Source organism: Aulostomus chinensis, chromosome 15 (genome assembly GCF_037954235.1).
Source record: "Aulostomus chinensis isolate RoL2024-O1b breed Wild chromosome 15, RoL_Achi_v1.0, whole genome shotgun sequence".
In the NCBI taxonomy this organism is placed as follows: Eukaryota; Metazoa; Chordata; class Actinopteri; order Syngnathiformes; family Aulostomidae; genus Aulostomus; species Aulostomus chinensis.
The window spans coordinates 10,528,410-10,549,089 of record NC_141334.1 but is presented as its reverse complement, the minus strand read 5'-3'; the positions used below and the strand labels follow the sequence as shown (position 1 = coordinate 10,549,089).

The 20,680-nt window shown below is 43.9% G+C and overlaps 2 protein-coding genes and 1 long non-coding RNA gene across 3 annotated transcripts; 2 read left to right on the top strand and 1 right to left on the bottom strand.

Annotated features, from left to right (window-relative positions):
- Positions 1-1,545: 1,545 nt before the first annotated feature.
- On the top strand, positions 1,546-3,670 carry LOC147248648 (uncharacterized). The gene is made up of 3 exons (XR_015119548.1): positions 1,546-2,168; positions 2,512-2,614; positions 3,565-3,670. It is a non-coding gene; the product is annotated as an uncharacterized LOC147248648 (long non-coding RNA).
- A 1,312-nt stretch (positions 3,671-4,982) lies between these two features.
- On the top strand, positions 4,983-8,680 carry rfc3 (replication factor C (activator 1) 3). Its single transcript, XM_086226958.1, has 9 exons — positions 4,983-5,175; positions 5,667-5,804; positions 5,918-5,985; positions 6,069-6,166; positions 6,356-6,537; positions 6,639-6,775; positions 6,868-6,966; positions 7,952-8,021; positions 8,100-8,680. Exons 1-9 carry the CDS (start codon positions 5,089-5,091, stop codon positions 8,289-8,291), a joined length of 1,071 nt encoding a protein of 356 aa, XP_086083084.1. The 5' UTR covers positions 4,983-5,088; the 3' UTR covers positions 8,292-8,680.
- Positions 8,681-9,279: 599 nt separating this feature from the next.
- kl (klotho) lies at positions 9,280-17,990 on the bottom strand. Its single transcript, XM_086226957.1, has 13 exons — positions 16,730-17,990; positions 15,507-15,937; positions 15,334-15,413; positions 15,071-15,233; positions 13,844-13,949; positions 13,180-13,329; positions 12,642-12,877; positions 12,206-12,401; positions 11,745-11,923; positions 11,484-11,591; positions 11,246-11,351; positions 10,824-10,950; positions 9,280-9,943 (listed from the first exon to the last, which is right to left on the bottom strand). The coding sequence occupies exons 1-13, from the start codon at positions 17,444-17,446 to the stop codon at positions 9,609-9,611; spliced, it is 2,934 nt and encodes a 977-aa protein (XP_086083083.1). The 5' UTR covers positions 17,447-17,990; the 3' UTR covers positions 9,280-9,608.
- Positions 17,991-20,680: the final 2,690 nt, after the last annotated feature.

The following is a 20,680-nucleotide window of genomic DNA, read 5'->3' as shown; positions in this document are numbered from 1 at the left end:
TTCCATTAGACAAGGCTGTTATCCAAATTGTGGAGTGTGACAAAACTGCCGCAGCCAAGATATTTCAAGAATGTGGAACCACTTTGGGGCCTCTTGGACTTAACAGGTATTCAAATGAGCATTGGTCAAATAAGTGACTTTAAAAGCGACTCGGTCAAAAGAACGACATCACAAAAGGAACATGGGGAGTATAAATCCTTTCATTTTAAGCCAGGAGAGGAAAACAGGGTGTAGTGTGCCAGCGGCTTGTTGTGGGAACGTGCCCGTGGCTAAGGGCCGATCTGACAGGTGTGAGAACATAGTCAGGAGAACGCTCACACTAAGGGACGCCTACTGGCACACATGCTGGGAGATGGAGATGCCAGCATGGGGCGAGATAGAGAGAGAGAAGAATTTACGACTGAAGATATAACAGCCAATACAACCTTTTCAGATTCCCTCTTTTACTCATAAACAGAACCTCCAGATCCAGAGAGAGAGAGAGAGAGAGAGAGAGAGAGAGAGAGAGAGAGAGAGAGAGAGAGAGAGAGATCCATGCATTATTGACCTTTATCCCATTAGTTCACAAACAGCCTTCGGCAAATGCATTTTAAGGTGAACTTACCACTATTTTTATCTTTTGTGGTAATTATGGATAAAACAGGCTATTTCAAATTCCTCTCACATTTAACTTGTGCACTACTGCACCACAACAATGTCTTTACTGAACAACGCATAACAGGTTTGCTTGTTCAGTAAAGTTGTGAGAAGGATGAATGAGTGTGCAGAGACTCTCCACTACCACCTGGGTGTCAGAGTTTCTAAAAATGAACAAAATCAACATTGTCACTAATTCAGCTGGAAAAGGACAAGCAAAATCTACACTGAGAAAATATGCTGTAACTATTTGCTGCCCCCTAGTGGCAGTAATCATACTCACAGACGTGGACAATTAGTCATTTTGACATGTCATTGTAAGCATAGCTATGGTTAATGATGAGCCATTGTTAACTTAATAGGCAGCACCTGTCGTTTTCCTACACTGCCAAGAAAATGTTTGTTGTGGAAAATGTAACAAGCATGCAGCTATTGACTTTGGCAGCTCAACACAGCCTGGAGAAACCTGTGTGTCTGTCTTTGTTATCGCTTCCCTCCTGCCGTGTTTGTCTTACCTGTTTCCCATTGTTCTGTGGTGTATCCTCTTCCTCAGCGCTACCTGTGAACTCAGGTTTGCCCTTGCTGGTGCAATTCTGCCAGCCAGAAGTGCTATTAGGCCGGGCATCCTGTCTCTTCCTCAAGCACTTCCTGTTGCTGCTCAAGTTTCTGCGGTGACGACTGACCAGGAATTCCTCAAATTGTAAGGCCTCCGCAGAGTCGTCCTCCTCGTGTCTGCCAGCTTCTTCATCTGTTGATGAGGAAGACTCAGCAAAGCTCTCAGAGGCAAAGACCACCTGGCTGTCAGTGCTACAGAATATAATGGCGCTCGGCTTGTGTTTTATTATTCTTCGCAAATCCATTGAACCGTCCTCTGATGCAGATGTTGACCGGTGGGGAATGCAGCTGTTTTCTGGGGCCGAGAAGACAGAAGGAGCCTCACCAGGAGGGGAGGTTTCTCCATGCTGCTGAGGTAATGTGGCTCCACAGTCTTTCACATCATCTGCTGCTGTACAGTCCAGGTGTGATACCCCCACAGCTGCATCCAGACTCTCTCTGCTCAGCTCTGAGTGGAGCCCAGTGGGGCCACAGGGGGCGCCATTTCCCGTCTGTAGCGTCATCGCTGTAACGCCTTGAACATGACTGCCCACAGGACCTGGAGAACAGTGCAGCAGAGGAGCAGGTTGAGACATGACTTCCTCTTTGCTGTTGGAGGCTAATGTCAGGAAGGGAACTTGACCTTGGAGGTGACCCAAAGAGGCACCCACAGCCTGAGGGTGAGGGTGCTGCGGACCAGGCAGGGCAGCTACTGGACCTTCATGCATCACCTGAGAACCAGTCCTCATTGGTTAAGTCTGTTACAGTTTGGTGAGCGGAGCGTTGGTTTGATCAGTTAACAGCTGAAGAATGAAGCGGATGACACGGAGAGTCGGACCCGCATTGGTGCCTCCTGAAGAGTTGAAAGAAAGAAAGAAGGAAACATTTCAGCCAAACCAGTTCACTCATCCACACACAATAAAGAGCATAAGCAGAGTGTGGGTTTCAATTTTTGGCAGTCCTCTATGCATTGTTTTACCCTTTATTCTTATGATCATTTTATGTTTTTATTCGTATTTTTTTTTAAATTTTATTTCATTTATATGACTTATGATGCAAATACAGTTTAGGCTATGATGCAGGGGAATATTCCTTGCTTCAAAATCTTTTCATGAATGTATTATTGATGATGATGATGATGATGATTATTAATTTCTTTGTCTTGTAACTAAATAACAGTTAACCATAATAAATCCTACTTTTAAAAAGAAAAAAAAAGTAGAAGCATGCATATTTAAGTGTCTTCTGTTTGCCTTTTTGCTAAAAAATGTGTTCACACAGGCCCGTGCAGTCACTCCTGGACCAGGGAGGACAAGGATCGACTACAGGCATTTAACTGTACTGGCATCATTGCCAAAGTATTGCCTCAAGGAAAAAAATGAAGGTAAGGCAATTATTTTATTTTTCAGATACTTTGATGATGGCTATTTTGTTTGTCATCCAGGCAGAGTTTTGGTCCTCTAATATAAGAGTTAAAAATTAATCTCATTTGTATAATAAACACAGATAGGATGCACATGTAAAATTAAAATCCTTTCCGACAGGAATTCAATTCATCAGTACACACAGAAACAAAGAGATATTGTTCACAGCGTGTAGGCTGTGGAAAACAACTCTACTGTACTTGAATACATTTTTACGAAATCCATCTTAGCAACTACGGGATGCTGTAAAGGAACCCATTAAGATTCAAACATACCAGACGTCCAAGAGCACATCCAACGCAGCAGTGTGTAGAACCTGAGACGCAACACAAGTATCCCGCCAGCGCGACACAATGCATATATGCAGCATGACACCAGTAATACAGACAGAGCCAGTTTACGTCCGAGAGGATGAAATGCTGTAAGGGGAGGGGAGAAAAGAGACAGGGGTGAGGAATGCGTTTTCCCTCCTACATTACCTCAGCAAGAAGGCCGGGACTTCCACAGGCAGGTGTCTGTGCTGCGTATGTGTGCGTGTGCGTGTGCATGTGCATGCACACGCATGCCCACAAGTGAGCGAGTGAGAGAGAAAGAGAAAAAGAGAGAGAGAGAGACAGAGAGCGTTGGACACTGTTATTTTGCTTGTGAGAGAGAAAATAAAAACATAAAAACAAAGGCAACACAAACTTCTCTTGTGGAATTGAGCAAATAAAAACCTTCATCTACATACAAATGTCCAAATGCAAGGTCTATGCCGCCAACCCCCAACCCTTTCCCCCTCCCCATTCTTCATTTTCAGCTTGAGGCAAAGGATTTTTCACCTGGGAAGCACATTCCTCAACAACATATGAGGTAATGCTTTAAACATTGAATTCTCTCAGTGTTCATACTTTTCTATTTCTGACTAAAGCAAATTTGCCAGGGAGCCATAAACAACAAGAAGCAGCCTACAAAGCTGAAGATGGACCGTGGAATTCCTCAGCTTGGCTGGCAAATATTGAACCTTGTGTTTTGGAGAGAATGCCTTTGGTCAGAAGTGAAGACCTGCTGCTTGAATGTTAACCTTGAGGACATGAATCTACCTGTCAAGACCTGTTTGACCCTCAAGGTCTTGGAGGGATGAGATCTGGTCAAGATGGAGGCTTAATGTTATTAGGCCATATTTTGGGGTGAATAGGCCATTCGAAATGCTTTCCCACTCCTAAATATGGAAGGGAAGTTACTATTCGTAGATATTAGAAGATTAATTTATAAAAATACACTTATTCACGTGCGTAACTCTAACATATGTGACTTACACAACTTCATTAAACATTTAGAAAAGTTACTTCACATGGCACCCTCATCAGCTCCAGATGTTAAACCGTCCTACAATGGAGCTGTGATGATGGATGCACATTAATTTTAGTCAGACATGTACTTCAGTGTGAGCAACGCCAACCTGCGGAGACACGCTCCTCCATATATCACATTCCTGTCCGTCAGACGTATGGTTACCTGCCTTAAGAAAAGCAGTTCAAAGTAAAGGGGAGAGCGAGGCAGACACGGTGCAATAGGACAGGTAGATTGAGACATCACGAACCAATCTGACAAAAGAAAGGGGGAAATAATTAATACCAAATATATTGGACTAATACGTTTAAGGTGAAATTCAAAACGCATGATGTCTGCAGACACCTCAGTCACCTCAGCCTGGCTGCTGAGGAACATGTCAGTCGTCCCCCATGTCCATTAGGATGTTCAGCTTTCTACAAATTAGCTTCCTGCTGGATGTAGAACACAGGGTGGGTCGACTTTTAAAAATAAACAGAGAAAATCCATTTTTAAAATTTTCACATGTTTCTGTGTTCAACTGAAAAATCTAAATATATGTGTGTTAAGATTATTTTTTAAATTTTCTTTGGGACTAAAATGCTGCTGGCCAAATGCGTCTGTGTATGAACCTTGTTTGATTATTTATATTTATGTAAGTGTACACATCTTTAAGGAAATATCTGTTACAAACTTTACACAGTAATTTAATAAAGGTTTGTTGTAGAAATGCTGTGTATCATTTGCACGAACAACTTTATTGAAAAACTCACACTCGGGCAATAAAGTTTGCAAGTAACTGATTTAAAAAACAAAAGCTTCAGTCCTCTGCTCAACTGTGTGTCATTTCCGTGGCCATTATTACATAACGAGGTGCTTCTTTTCCACTCTAACCGATAAAAGCATGAAAAGGCTTTTTATTATTAATTTTATTGCACTTACAGTTTTTGTGGTTTACGGAGGCGGACGTGTACCGTTTAGCTCAGGTGTTTTGGCCTATTCGAGTCTCCATAGATCAGGCGGAAGTAGCAGCGCGGGTCGTGCGAATATTATTTCGCGGGAGATTAGCCAGTGACAGCCTGCTGTCAACACGGACAGAAACAGTTTTTAAATTCACAGCGAAATGAGTTTGTGGGTGGACAAATATCGACCGACTTCCCTCGGGAAACTGGACCATCATAAAGAGCAAGCAACTCAACTGAAAAACCTGGTAGGAGAAACTTGATGCAGGCTAGGCGTTAGCATCTCAATCAGAAGCTGCGTAGAATGAAACACAAGGCTCACCATTTGTCAGTTTACCTTACTGGCTGAAGGTATTCACTGCGGGAACTATGTGGAACCCGTCATTTGCTTGTAGATATTGTTTAATTCTCGTGATAGGCAAACCGGGCAAGGCAGGTTTATTATTGTAGCACATGATCTCGCTAGCTTGGCCGTGATGATGCTGATATCAAGCTCAGCAGAACTGCAGTTGATATTTGATTTATGAAAGGCAAGAATCTTGGGAAAATAGCCATCGTATTCAATCAAAGCTTTCAGGTTTGCTTGGAAAATGTAAAAAAATGTGTAATGTCCCTAATGTGAGAACAACAAATTATTGATTTAGAGAGTAATCATTAGTTACAAAGTTATTACAGGCAAGTAAAGGTGTGTATTTCGCTCAGCATACTTGAGCTAATCACTCAATGTCATTTATTTCAGGTTTCATGTGGCGACTTCCCGCACCTGTTGGTGTACGGCCCCTCGGGTGCAGGGAAGAAGACACGAATCATGTGTCTACTGAGGGAGCTGTATGGAGCTGGTGTAGAGAAGCTGCGTATCGAACACCAGACCATCGTGGTGAGACTGCCAGTATTGAAGAAGTCACTGGACCCACCGGCTGCAGTTCTGCTAATGACAGTGAATCATACGCAACCCAATAATGTACATAAAATAGTGTCTTCTGTTGCCAGGCTCCCTCAAAGAAGAAAATCGAGATCAACACTATAGCCAGTAACTACCACTTGGAAGTCAACCCGAGGTAAAATACATTTACTCAGATGCACGTTGGAATTACTGCTACGTCTTTGATTAGTTTAAGTGTTTCTGTTCTGTGATGAAAAGTGATGCAGGAAACCAGGACCGCGTTGTGATCCAGGAGCTGATTAAAACCGTGGCTCAGTCTCAGCAGATTCAGTCGAGCACCCAGAGAGACTTCAAAGGTAGGAACCACTCGCACTCATGAGAATCTGTTTATCCTGAAAGGTCAGGTCGTGTTTTAGAGCAACTTTTCTACATCAAGGTTTTGTCCTATAATTGTATAGTTTGTGTATAAACAATTTAGACAATGTAAATTCATGTTTTCTGTGGAACATTTTATAATAAAATGTTTAAACATTTCTCATTCTCAGTGGTGTTGCTAACAGAAGTGGACCGGCTCACGAAGGATGCCCAGCACGCTTTGCGTCGGACGATGGAGAAGTACATGGCCACCTGCCGTCTCATCCTCTGCTCTAACTCCACTTCCAAAGTCATCGGTCCAATTCGGAGCCGTTGTCTGGCCATCAGAGTTCCTCTGCCCAGCACGGAAGAGGTTCAGTCCAGAATTTGATCTGAAAATGTTCGCACGTTTGAGGTCATTGTCGTCACATCATTTTCACTCTTACTTTATCCCTATTTTTTGCGGTTTGACAGGTCTGCAGTGTTCTTACATCCGTCTGTAAAAAGGAGGGTCTGATCCTCCCGCCTGAACTGGCCAAACAAATCAGCGACAAGTCTGGTCGCAACCTTCGGAAAGCCATTTTGATGTGTGAGGCCTGCAGAGTGCAGCAGTGAGTTTGCACAATCCTTCATTATTCTTCCCAACTGTGGAACACATGTGAGCATGCAACTGTCAATGCTGTGCTTATTTAACCCTCACCAGGTACCCATTCTCAGTGGACCAAGATGTCCCAGAGACGGACTGGGAGGTCTACCTCAGAGAAACAGCCAATACCATCGTCAGCCAGCAGAGCCCTCAGAGGTAAGAGCTCCAGAGAGAGAGAGTAGAGGGTTGTCGATGCTAGCGAGCACTGGTCCCTCCTATCTCCTGACACCATTTTGTACCTCCAGAGGCGATAGTGATTCACCTCATATTGGTTTTAAATCGTCTAGGTATTCACTGAAATGATCGGCCTTATTTTAGGTTGCAAAACTTCATCAGAACTTTGTTTTTTTTAGTGTGTAGGTTGCTACTCGCATGGTAGCTCGGAGTTTGTTGTTTCAAGCAGCAACAGGGACTTTGAAAACAAAAGAACACCAAAAAACAGAAGGGATTTTTATGTCTCAAATACTCGGCCAATGATAATCGGTTAATAACAGCAACGTTCCAGTGGGCAAGACTGTTTTGAAGCAGCAGTTCTACCCCAAAGTCACTCCTGTTTTCCTCTGTTTTTTGTGTTGCACCTACTGGTAAAGACTCCAAGCTTGTCAACAGTGGTATGAACAGGGTTAGGGTTTCCATCAGTGACCACTTGGGGGCAGCAGAAACAAGAACAACACTCACAATGGTTGAGGGGACTCCTGAATACATGGAGAACATTTGCTTTCCTGTTGTCCAGTATTCACCTCATATTAACTGTTTATCTGCAAAAGTCAGCTTTCAGTAACATTTTAGAACTGGACTTGAAATATAGAACCTGTTTTTATTGCCTCATATGTTTCATACAAATACTTTAAAATGTTATTTTTTTCCCCCCCAAATACTGCATGATTAGGGTCTTCTTTTTCTCGTTAGCTCCCATGTCGTGTTACTCTAAATCACCACCAGATATTGTAGTACTAGTACTACACACCTCTTTTTTATCAGCTCCAGTATTTTATATGAATGTTTTAGAGCAAAGCTAGACGGACTGCACTTCGGGGGACAAAGGTGATTAAACAACAGTACACTATTTATCACGTGGGTGATCATTTAAAAGAATATTTCACAGGACTTATTTCGCTAATTTTGTTTTTCTATGTTGCAGGCTGTTGGAGGTCCGAGCGCGACTGTACGAGCTGCTGACTCACTGCATCCCTCCAGACATTATTATGAAGGTACTTTGTTACTACAACTCCTCCCCTCGCTGTAACGAGCACTCGATGGTTGAACAGCCTGACCTGATCCTCTTGCAGGGTCTGGTACGAGAGCTGCTGAGCAACTGCGACGGCCAGCTGAAGACCGAGGTGGCACACATGGCGGCGTACTATGAACACAGACTGCAGCTGGGCAGCAAAGCCATCTACCACCTGGAGGCTTTCACAGCCAAGTTCATGGCCATCTATAAGAAGTTCATGGAGGACGGCCTGGACGCCATGATGTTCTGACTCCGACTAAGATTTAAAGCCCTCACTGACTCCCCCCCTTTCAGACCGGATTATGAACATCCTGGATTGCGACTGCAAACACTGAACCCTGAATTGTTGCTCCACTAGTGTGAAAGTTTTGATAGTTGCTGTCGAAGGTTTTGAAATAATGAAAGAATCTGCATCATCACAATAAATTGTTTAGATTGGTTAAAAAGATCGAGTTGCTGTGTTGACATTCGACCAAACATGGACTTTGTTATCCTAAACATATGAAGTAACAGGATCCTGCTGTGCAGGCACACGTCGCTCGACAAGTGAACACCGCCTGAGTGTCACGAAGAACCTGGAAATGTTCTAAAATTTGAGATAAGTAGAATTTTCCCTGACAGGAAGAATTGAGAAATCATGAAATGTTACTGGTAAAAACGTCTCTGAACCCTTTGGAACGCTGATTCTACGGAGGAGTGCACTCGCTGCTTTTACAGACTTGCTTTTCTGTTTCGCTTTTAATAAACAGTGGAGACAAACAAGGGAGAGAACCAGATGGATGAAACGCTATGCTTGTTCCATAGCTGAAATTGTTTTCAACCTGCTTGTTCATGCTAAATTGCTAATAAGAGATAAACAAATATCCATTACGCCTAATCTGCTCCAAACAAGCTGCAGGACAAATATGTTAAAAGCCTTTTGAGGTGTTCCGGCATCCCACAGATGCAGGTTTCCCTCAGATAACCCCACTTACATGAAGACGCTTCAGCAGCCTGGTGGAGTGCAACAGGTCTCTGAAAAATAGAAAGAAGACAAGGCCTTCACCCTCTGAAGAGTGGAACCCGCTCAGTCATCGACAAAATCCTCAGAAGCTGATTATTTGTAACTTGTCAAAACATGTCGTCATTTTTGGAGAATTGCAGTATTTTGTAGTTACGGTATTTTTCAAAGTATTAATGGTTGTGTATTTGAAGTATTATATAACTGAAATAAGGTTTCCGAGGTGCTTTATTTATTTCAAAGCTTAACTGGCAGCAGTCAGACCTCATCATCATCCAGTTTTTTCTCCAGTCTTCATGCAATGCACAGTATCTGAGTAGCTTAAATCCTGGATTTAGCCATTAGCTAATTAGCTTCTTGTCATTCTACAATTTTCTAACCGCACATTTGAGTCTTTTACATTTAACATTTATAGACATTTCTTCTACATTTATTGTGTGCAAATGTAGTTTTTCAGGAACTTTTACACAATTGGATCACTGTGTTATTCACTTTATCAACAGTTAGTTCAAGCAATAATTTAAAGTTGACATGTAGCCAGCTGGACAATGCGCTCGTTCACAGTCATCAGTAGCAGTCCTTGTGTCTCTTGGCTGTGTAGTAGATGATGAGGCCCAGCGTGATCAGCATGCCTGAACCCACCAGGGTCAGGAAGCCCACCACTGGCCCCTTGACCAGCACGTGGCAGCCCAGGCAGGGCTGGGGCACCCTGGGACACTGCTGCGGCGGCGCTCCCTGAATGGGGAAGCCGTTGTGCTGGATGATGTTGCGATAGTTGGAGAGAGAGGCTTTGACGATGACCTCCTCGTGGACCTGACCGTACAGACCGAAACCCGGGTCCCTGTGGTCACTCAGGGCGTACGCGAAGTACCCCTTCAGATTGACCCTGTCCAGAGTGTACGCTGGGGGGTACACAACGTGAGATTCAGTAGAAGAATAAAACTAAAGTATAAAGGTTCTGTATTCAGGCTGAAAATATGCAGTGACAGCTGAACACACTGACACTGAAGAACGCACATGCAAATAGACAAAACACAAGAAAACGAAAGGAAAAAAACACTCATGAGAACGATTTATAAAACACTGCTTTGTTAGACGACACTGAGGCGATGAACACCGACAGATTTGTTTGTTATCAATTTCTTTTACACTCTTGATTCGGTGGTTTGTGACCAGGAAAATGAGCTTTGTTTGTGACCACCATAATATACACACACCCATGTATATCTAAACTTAACATATCTTGACTTGTTGTCACATAAATTAAGATATTTCATTGTGTTTCCTTAAGTTACAGCGTATTGAGCTCTCAGGACCGACATAAACGTCCCCCAAAAGTAGTAAAAGAAAGCAGTTGAGGAATGCGGCTACTGTAATTATTACACACATTACTGCAAATGAGGAAAGTATTGTGTACTTTTGAGTTTTAGCTGATAGCTTATCAAGTATAGTAGTAGTAGTATAGTAACATAAACTTAATATATTACATTCCCAGCACATATATAGAAAAGCCTTTGCTGTTGCTTTGCTGTGCGACTGATGCGCACACCGTGGTTTCAGAGTTTAGTCGAGGTCGTGTCTTGGCACGTTACCTCATACACCGCGAACACTGACTCAGCAAGTCGAGTGTGTGTCTGTTTATATTTGTGTGTGTTCTGAGGTGGCAGAGTTTTGAGGGGTGGCTGACCTAAATTTCTGTTTAATGTTTAAACTCTGACGAGGCTGTGTGATGAGAAGAACAAATCCTACGAGGGAAGTAGGAATACAGAGATTGGGTCTGACCTTTGAGCGCCTCGTTGATGTAGTTGTACTGGTAGTAGACACGTAGACTGTCTTTGAAGCGTGCCGGGTCTTCCTGGACCCCGTTGGCCATCACATAGACAGGAACATCACAGTAGTGCTCCCTCACCTTACACAGAAAAACCATATTGGGGTCAAGTGCCTCCATCATTGACTGAATCATTGATTGTGGATCCAGCACCTCTATTACCTTCTTTTTAAAGACATTAACCTTAAACTGTTATTCTATGATAATGTATTCCGATAGATTTTCAAAATGAAAATCTGATGAGAGGACTATAATTTCAGACTTTAATCAGTTAGGAATATACAGTATTTCAAAAGCAAAGGTCACTGTTCAATCCTCCACAAGAACAAACGAGATAACTCAAGACTGCACCACAACCAGGTCCCTCCAGTCCCACCCAGTTGAGGGCTTTCCTCAGACCCCAGGGCACCACAGGTCTGGGAGACATGATCCATGTGGTGTCTATCATGTGTTGGACCTCCAGCATGGCTCGGTAGGTGTAGCTGCGGACACACAGACAGTCCAGGAGTGTGTGTGTGTGTGTGTGTGTGTGTGTGTGTGTGTGTGTGTGTATGTGTGTGTGTGTGTGTCTCTCTCTCTCTCTCTCTCTCTCTATGTTCATGGTTTCATCTTACGGGTCTTCTTTGGCGTGAGTCACCAGTTCGGTGCTGAAGTGGCTGATGGCAAAGAAGTCATACGTCCCTTTGACCAGCTGTCTGTCCTCCTCGTTGAACACTGGAAGGCTGCATACAAACAGAGGAAATCAAACTGTAAATGAAAAAAAAAATTTTAAAAATAAAATTTTTGTAGCAAAATATCAAAGGGAACTTTAAGAAATGCAACATGCTGGATTTTATCGCTGTACAATGTAAGACGTAAAAATGAAGTATTTGTACTCCAGTGAGTTGAGCTGTCGTAGCCAGCTCCTCATTCCCAGTGGGTAGTTCCCGCTCCCAAAGATCGGTTCTGCAAACCAGCCGACTCGGAAATCCAGAACCCTTTTAGCTGGTTCCACGTCTTCACGGCTGAATGAAAAGGCTGGTTCCACCCAGTCCATGTGCAACACCAGAGACACCTGAGAAACAGCAGAACGTTTTAGTCTCCTGTTGACTCTGAAGCCATTCACCTTTACAGCCTTTACAGTCACGCTGTTTACTGTTTGAGACATGATGTTGCCAAGATGAATTCCTCTACTGCACAACGTTATTTACTTGGAAGAAACAAAAGTAGAAAAGCAGCAAGAACCATGAAGAAACATCCAACAAACTACCTAAGCAGAGATTTAATCTTTGCTCGTGTCTCCACATGGAGGATGTCAACATTCAGAACAGCTCATGTGACGATAATAACCACGGACCTGTCCTCCCTGTGCGTGTCTGAACTCGCGGTCGTAGGCGTGCCAGGCCAGAGCGTGCGCCCGCAGCATCTGATGACCTTCCTGGTAGCTCACCATCTCATCATTGGGCTCATTCAGCGTGATCCACATCTTCACATAAGCACCCAGTTCTCGGTAACAGAGCCTGGCATAGTCTGCAAAAGCCTCCGGGGTGTCCCTGGAGTGGAGGTCCAAGGCATGATTTTATTTTTCTATTCATCACATGGAAGTTTAACATTAGACTTCATCCAGCAAGAGGTTGATGTGAATGGTTTGGTTTACTGTGGAGGAAAGTGTTATCTAAATCTAACATTGCGATATGGCATTTTTAGACATGAATGTTGCACTAAATCCTCCAAAAAGACTTCATGAAAAAAAACCGATGCATATTCCCAATATTTCAAGAAGCATCACCCACCTGTTCAGCCACCTGTTGGCAGCGTCCAGCGGCGCCGGCAGGCTGCTGCGTAGACGCGTGTGGTGCCACAGAGTGACCACGGGCGTGACGTTAGCCTGGAGCAGCTGGCGGGTGAAGCATCGGTAGTAGCCCAGCAGGGTGTTGTTAGGGTGAGCTACATCACCTGAGGGCACCACGGCTGACCAGTTCAGTGAGAAGTGGAAGTGGGTCACACCCACCTGCTGGATTTCATCCACCTAAAGCAGAAGAGACATTATCACTGCTTTTATGATGAATCTAAAAGAACTGACAAAAAGGACAAGAAAATTCTGCAGCCCTCTTTCTCAACAGTACTAACTTTTTTTTTTAATCTAATTTTATTTTTCTCAAAGCACCACCGCAGCTTTAAAATATATCATGCTTAGCAACGGACAGACAAAAACAGCGGTACAAAACACTGTTTCATTAATAAAATACACTCATTAAGGATTCAAAGTACAGAGAGAACTAGAAAAACAGCACAGCAACCTTTTATTTTTCAAGGCCATCAAGGACCCACCTGTTGTTGGATGGTGGCGTAATCGGCGCAGTGTGTGGTTCGATGTAACGGCGGAGCGCTGAAGCCTTCCAGCCTCATCAGCTCTCCGTTATTGGAGATGTTCCACAGATAAACGCTGGGGTCTGCAAACTGGCTGGGAGTGGTCTCCACCTAGGACATAAAAAAACCCAGCCCAGATGCCAACTCACTTTCTCACCCTCTAACACTCCGTTTACTTGACACAGACGTAAATAAGGAGCCAAATGGGGCAACTGGCTTAAAACTGTGCTGTGTGTCAACGCTTCCAAATGCTGCGGCAAATATGATGGAACTTGAACATGGAGGGGAGAGGTTCGAGCATCACCTTTCAATTTCCTTGATTGCAACAATAAAGTAGAGGGTGAATGAATAATAAATATGGCCAGGGAGAACGATGAGTTCATCAATACCACACGCTGGAGGACGTGGATGTCCCATTTGTTAACTGAATATTAACAGAAGTCACTGAATCTCTGAACTACAGTGAAAACAGTTAATGTTCTCTCAAGTTGCTCGTTTTCTCAGGAAGTATTCTTGTTCCTTATCATCTGACCTCTGCACTTGGCACACTTCACCCTCTGTGACTCCCCTATCCTTCCCCCTCCTCCCCCTCCTCCTCTCTCAGCCTGCATGCACAACTACAAACCTGTATGGAATTGGCAGAAACCCCCCAGACAAAATCACACGGGAAGACTCCTTGCGCCGGTCTGTTTTCCGGGAGTTCAGGGAATCCTTTTCTCTGGATGACGTTTCTTGAGGAAGAATGAATAATTGTCACTTCAGGACGAGCTGTGGAACTCCTGAGACAACTTTATTTGTGCCTGGTTTTATCATAAAAGCCCTAAAAAGACCAAAACTACAACCGTGGCAGTGTCATGATGTAATCCGAAATGTAAAATCTAGTTTTATATCAAATTCTAACATGTAGATAACAGATCGGTTGATGTCGTGTAATAATTTGGTCCTTGTGTTTGGATTTAACGCCAGATTAAGCAGTCAATGATGTGTATCATCGAAATGTTTGTTTACACTTTGTCAAAAGATGGCAATTACTTTTGGAATAGACAGAGTTCATATCCCTCATATGAATGTCTAATAATACTTCCTCTCTGAATAATGCAGATTTAACTTTTTTTTATATGTGATTAAAAAACTTTAAAACAAATTAAAGGGACGGTGTGTAGTTTTTAGAGGGTTCTTGAAATTGAATATAATATTCATAACTTTCACTTAAATATAAGAACCGTTGTGTTTCTATGAGCTTAGAATGAGTGCTTTACATCCAAAAAGGAGCAGGTCACCATGTTGCCTACTGAGCCTCGACAGAACAAACCAGGTTTGCTCCCGCTCATTTCCTTACGTTTCAATTTTAAACGTAGTAACCTACTTAAGCTGCGTTTTCTCTCTCTCTCTCTCTCTCTCTAAAAAAAAGAAGCTAGTTTCACTGTGGTTTTAGTTCTTTTTGTACTATTGTGCTTGTTGCTGAATGCATTTGCTCAGCTGTCTTATATTTTGCAGGTCAACCATCGACACACCTGAGGAGAAAAGTGAAGAGGGAAGACAACAGGGTGCTGAAAACAGGCGCTCGTGGAGAAGCTAAATTGTCTCCTTGTACCAAACTCCATTCAAAAATCGAGCTATTTAAAGGCTTGTTTCCTTGTCATTCTGCTGACAGATATGACAAATTTGTATTACTAATCTCGATCATGATGTGGATGTTATGTGTTATGTTATGAGATAATCTTGTATAAATCAGTGTAGCAATAAATCAAACACTTACTGCGTGAAGGGTTAACTCCAGATCTGCAGCAGTACTATCACCCAAAAACATAAACCCCATCAAAACCAAGCTCATAACATTACACACAGGCACCTGTAGAAGGTGGCTGAAGTCTTTGGCTCCCTCTTCATGTCCAGAGTGTTGAAGTCGACGTAGTAAAGACCCCGTCGTATCCCGTACTCTCTGTGCCACTCAAAGCCGTCTATCAGAGACCAGGCTGTGTATCCAATCACATTCACTCCATCGATGACAATCGCTGCCCACACACACACACACACACACACACACACCCCACAAAAACTCAAAATAAGGACATCTACTTATTTCCTCCCAACTTCAGTTGTGTCATCCCTCACATTTCAGTGCCTCTGCGATGAACCTCTTCAGGTAGTACATGTGTTTTGGGTCTTCGGTCTTGGTGTTGCCCAGGACGTACCTGTGTTTAGCAGCAGCGGAGACAAGACATGATCACAACACCAGAACCACAGGACAGCACACGAGAGCATCACTTCCAGACATGTCGACCCACCAGCCACTCTGCACCACAAAGATTGGCGGCTTGTCGTACTCGGCATTGACCCAGTAGAGGAGCATCCTCAGGTCCAAATCTTCCTGCTGCCCAAACTTCAAGCTGTCGTTGATGAGCTGGAAGCTGAGTGCTGCTCCGTGAGAGAGGGCAAAGAAGTCTGCCGTGCCCCTCACATGTTCCCTCTCCTCCTGGGTGAAGGAGGGTAGCCGTGAGCCCAGCCTTGCCTTCATGCAGGGAGGGTAGTCTCCATCTGTGAAAAGGGGCCGGGCAAACCAGCCCAGGACGTGGTCCAGGGAGCACTGGCACTCCCACAGGCTCTCAAGGCGGGTGCGGCTGGGTTTGATCCAGTGAGAGGCCAATGCCATGGAGAGCTTCCCCTGTTGCCAGGGTCGGTACTGACGGTTGTAGAGATGCCAGGCAGCTGCATGAGCCTGGAGGGAAGACAGAGGTGATGGAGGGAAGACAGAGAAGGGATGGAGGAAAGACAGAGAGGTGATGGAGGAAAGACAGAGGTGATGGAGGGAAGACAGAGAGGGGATGGAGGGAAGACAGAGGTGATGGAGGGAAGACAGAGAGGTGATGGAGGAAAGACAGAGGTGATGGAGGGAAGACAGAGAGGGGATGGAGGGAAGACAGAGGTGATGGAGGGAAGACAGAGGGGTGATGGAGGGAAGACACAGAGGTGATGGAGGAAAGACAGAGGTGATGGAGGGAAGACAGAGAGGGGATGGAGGGAAGACAGAGGTGATGGAGGGAAGACAGAGGGGTGATGGAGGGAAGACAGAGGGGTGATGGAGGGAAGACACAGAGGTGATGGAGGAAAGACACAAACTAACTAGACCTAATAGGACACCTGAACAAAACAATATACTAAAAAGAAAAGATTTCAACAACAGCGAGTGTGACCCTCTTAAAAAGATGATACTTAGACTCGAAATCTGTCTTAAACCACAGATTGTGATGTTCTTTTTTTTTACACTGTATTTCTTTCAAACTATTTCACTCTTGGACCGAAACTTCTGTCTTACAACCTATAGCAAAACAAAAAATTGGACCTCAATCAGTCATAGAAATCACAATGCGTGACGACATCGACCCCTGCAAAGGGCCCTTCTGCCCTGCACATGTGGGTGATATATATACGATATTTTAAGTGAAAAAGAGACTAGACGAGATGATAAATAATAATTCATTGCAATAATAAAGCACACAGATCCGCTCACCTTGAGAAGATTGTGTCCAACCGTAAACGGGAGATCCGGGTCGTTCTTTATCCCGGGAGCCACCACTCCTGTCCCGTAGCCGTGCCGCGCCACCACAAACGGGTTATCGATGGTGATCCAATACTTCACATCTTTCCCAAATGTCTGGAAACAGAAATCCGCGTAATCCTTGAAGATCCCTATCAGCTCAGGGTTGCTCCAGCCCCCGAGGGTCTGCTGGAGCTGGTCCGGCAGGTCCCAGTGGTAGAGGGTGACCACTGGCTGCACCCGGATCTCTTTCAGTCTCTTGATGAGGGTCCGGTAGTAGTTGGTGCCCACTTCGTTGTAGCTCCCGCGGGTACCGTTGGGAAATATCCGGGACCAGGACAAGGAGAACCTGTAGTGGCTGACCCCGAGCTGGTTGATGGCCCTTATGTCGGCGTGGATGTTGTGGTAGCTGTCGCTGCCCACGTCCCCCGTGGCCTTTCGGTTCCCCCCGCGCGTAAAAGTGTCCCATATGGAGAGCCCCTTGCCGTCCTTCTCGAACGCGCCCTCCACCTGGTAGGCCGCCGTGCCCACCGCCCATATGAAGTCTTCGGGGAAGGTGTCGTAGAGAAAAGCCTTGTCACCTGGATACGGCAGCTTATTAAAACGTCCCCATGTTTTTAAACCGGCGTTAGGCTTCGCGGCCCCGTAGACGAAGGAGAGAAAGGTCAAAAGGGCAAATAAACAAGTCATGGTACCCGAGAAGCGGCCTCGGATGGCAGGATTTGAGAGAGATCGTCCCTTCACAATGCTTGCAGCGGTGTGCGGAGGGCAGGCGGCCAGCTGTGACCCCACCACATCTATCAATTATTAGCCAAAGCACCTGACGCACCGAGGTCTCCAGGCACAGCATGATGGTAAGAGCCCCAGACCTGCAATCTTTTACTCTTGATCAGTGAAAGCACTCCTAGCGAACGTCTGTCAACACTTTCAGTCTCTGTCCACCTCAGTTCCCTTCAAAAAGGGCAAATTGTCTTGAATTGGAGATTTAAACCAGAAGCAGAGTGACCCAGGTGCTGGCCGCCTTAACACAAGATCATGATCACACATCACCTCCTGACACCTTTACATGTCTGGTGTCAAAGCAGAGAAATCACCCCTGACTGAAGTTCAATCAGGCTGGAGAGGAGGGGGGGTTGAGGAGGGGATATGCAAACAGCACCCTGCAGCACTATTACACCGTTCTCTTCCTGCGTTAGTGCGGTTGCTTGGAAACTCTGCTGTCCATCTTGGTGTATAGAGAGCCTTCATAAGTATCTGGTGTGTGTGTGTGTGTGTCTGCATAGAGTCTCCGCTCACAATGGAACATGTGTTGGGTAGTGATTTTAAACCAAATAAAAACAAAAGGTTAAACATCCAAAATCTCACGACTTCTCAACAAAAATAGCAACACATCAAGCAACTAGAAATACCATCCCGATGAACTTTGACCTTCAAAATCTCGTGGTACATGTGAAGGACATTCTCTCAAGGTGTTCCTGGGACATCAGGGTAACAGGAAATGGATACACACATGAATGAAAAGCATGATTTATGCCTCCAGCCTGCTGCTGTCAGCGGTTCAGAGGGACGACGTCCAAATACATCTCTGTGCAGGCGCAATCAAATACAGACTCAAAGATTTGCTTGGTCTCCGGGAGACCATATTGTATTCGGTTGGTTCACCAAAAAAAAAGAAAAGAAAAGAAAAAAGGCTGTTGAACTTGGGGATTTATATAAATATTTTAACTTAAAAATAGAGTCATAGAGATCAGAAATATGATGTATTTACTTTATATCAAACCCATGAGAACACCTCTAGATTCGCCGGTGGTCAACGTCCTCAGGTCAATTTTATTTTCTCAATTTTGCGACGTTTTCTTAAATTCAGCTTTAGAGGTTATTGTATCATGTAGTATTGAGGGATTTCACATCAAAATGTTCAGAACCGCAGCCCAATGTAAGACGATGGCTCGCTTTCTCAGAGCAATAAAACCTGAACATCTTTAGATCTCTCCAGGTAACACACCTGGGCTGAAGTGGACCAATTTCATGAAAAAAAAAAAAAAAAAAAACAGTTAGAAATTAGTTTTTCAAAGTGTCAGGTTCACAAAAGTAGGACCATACGAATAAAAGAACAGATAAATATATAACAGCTGTCTAGATCACTGCTGCTTTCGAAGACAGATCAGTTCAACCTCTCTCTGAATGACTTCCACCTCCAGAATCTGTTCAATACTAACTAGCTCTTGGACACATCCTGCATGTGTGTGTGTGTGTGTGTGTGTGTGTGTGTGTTACAGAGTGTTGAGCTCAGTCAAACACGAGCGTCATGCTGCTTCTCAGTGATGTTCAGCTCATCAGCAGGGCAGGAGGTTGATCCCACACAGGAAACACTCAGCAGTGGCGGCTCATGGATCATCAGCAGAGGTAGAAGGCAGGCATCTGTATCTGTGTGTGTGTGTGTGTGTTTTTCCACTGGGCTGAGAGGCAATAAAAGTTCAATTGCACATGCATAATCAGAACAGATCCCAGCTGGTCTCCATCTTTCTCAGGAAGAACATCAACCATCCAGGGATGCTTAGCAGCCGTGTGTGTGTGTGTGTGTGTGGTTACAGTAGTTAACACTTTAACCCAAAGCAAATAATGACCCACTGTCATAGTCCAATGGCTAACATTCATACAAATATCTCAAATTTTAAGAATTCAGTTTCTTTTTTTTTTTTAATTCAGTTGTGCCTTTATGGCAACAATTAAATAAAAGACACATCTGATTCGAAACTTAAACTCTGTAGCAGAAATCCACTCGGTCAGATTTGTAAACAAAACCTGGTTAGTCGATTGCAGCAGAAGGCTTGTGTCCCGTCTCCGTGTTTCAACTCAGACTCAGCTTTTGAAGACCATCAGATTCTTTCCTCGGTCGATGTTCAACTCATAACCACACGTCCATGAATTTTCAGGCTTCGTCTTTTCGCCGCCCCCACAATAACCAACTTTCCCAGATTTTTATGGCCGTATCAATGCTGGCCATTTTTTTTGTACCTTTGTTATCAAGAAACTGAATTGGAGTTAAAGAACAATCAGATATGGAAACTGATCCAAGGACCAGAACCACAGCTAGTTTAGAATTTGCTATTTGAAAAAGAGCAGAATCTACACACACATATGAATGCAGGTCCATGAATGCTGAAATATCAATTATTTTTTCCCCCTTATTCAATTGCACCGATGAACAAAATCATACCAAAATTTTTAATATTTTTCCTTAAAAAAAAAAAAAAAAAGACTAAAATTGTTTCTTTTTTCAATCTCTCTCTCTTTTTTAAAGATAATCACAGACTCTTCTTAGCTCCTTAGTCTCGCCACCTTGAATGGAGAATTTGGGGGATTTTTCTTTTCCAATCAGACCACGGACACGTACTTCCAGCTGATGAGGACAGTGATTACTCATCATCATAGGAAGGAGGGTGCAACCATCGTCTCGGAGGGAAGGAGGAAGGCGACAGGCTTGAGTTCGGATAGTTTCTGAATCTCACAGTCCAGGACAGCTGATTGTGTTTCTCCGTGTCCATCCGTCTTGTCTGTATGTCCATCACACCTGAAGACATCGTATGTATATCAAGCCAACTGAAAGACTCAAATGAGAAATAAAGAGAAGCCAGCAGGTCAGGTTTTATAGAGAATTATATTGATACAACGGAGGATCTGACTGGGTGGATGTGAAGCCGAGTTACTACAAGTACAGCTGCTCAGAACTCCTGTCTACCAGTTAGTACAAACCTAAAAATGAGACATGCTACAATCTTTTCCAGAACTCTACATGTGGACAGATGCTTGGGTTTTGTTTTTTTTTTGCTGTTGTTTTGTTTCTTTGTTTTTAATTTTTTCAATACATGGTAAAAAAAGATATTAATGTACAAGAGCTGTAAACAAAAACATGTTTTCTTT

Coding starts and splice junctions, on each gene's coding strand:
- rfc3 (XM_086226958.1), top strand. CDS start 5,089: ATGAGTTTGTGGGTGGACAAATATCGACCGACTTCCCTCGGGAAACTG. Junction 5,176..5,666: donor CAACTCAACTGAAAAACCTG/GTAGGAGAAACT, acceptor CATTTATTTCAG/GTTTCATGTGGCGACTTCCC. Junction 6,167..6,355: donor CACCCAGAGAGACTTCAAAG/GTAGGAACCACT, acceptor TCTCATTCTCAG/TGGTGTTGCTAACAGAAGTG.
- kl (XM_086226957.1), bottom strand. CDS start 17,446: ATGACTTGTTTATTTGCCCTTTTGACCTTTCTCTCCTTCGTCTACGGG. Junction 15,234..15,333: donor CATCGCAGAGGCACTGAAAT/GTGAGGGATGAC, acceptor GTGTGTGGGCAG/CGATTGTCATCGATGGAGTG. Junction 10,951..11,245: donor TGAGGAAAGCCCTCAACTGG/GTGGGACTGGAG, acceptor TTTCTGTGTAAG/GTGAGGGAGCACTACTGTGA.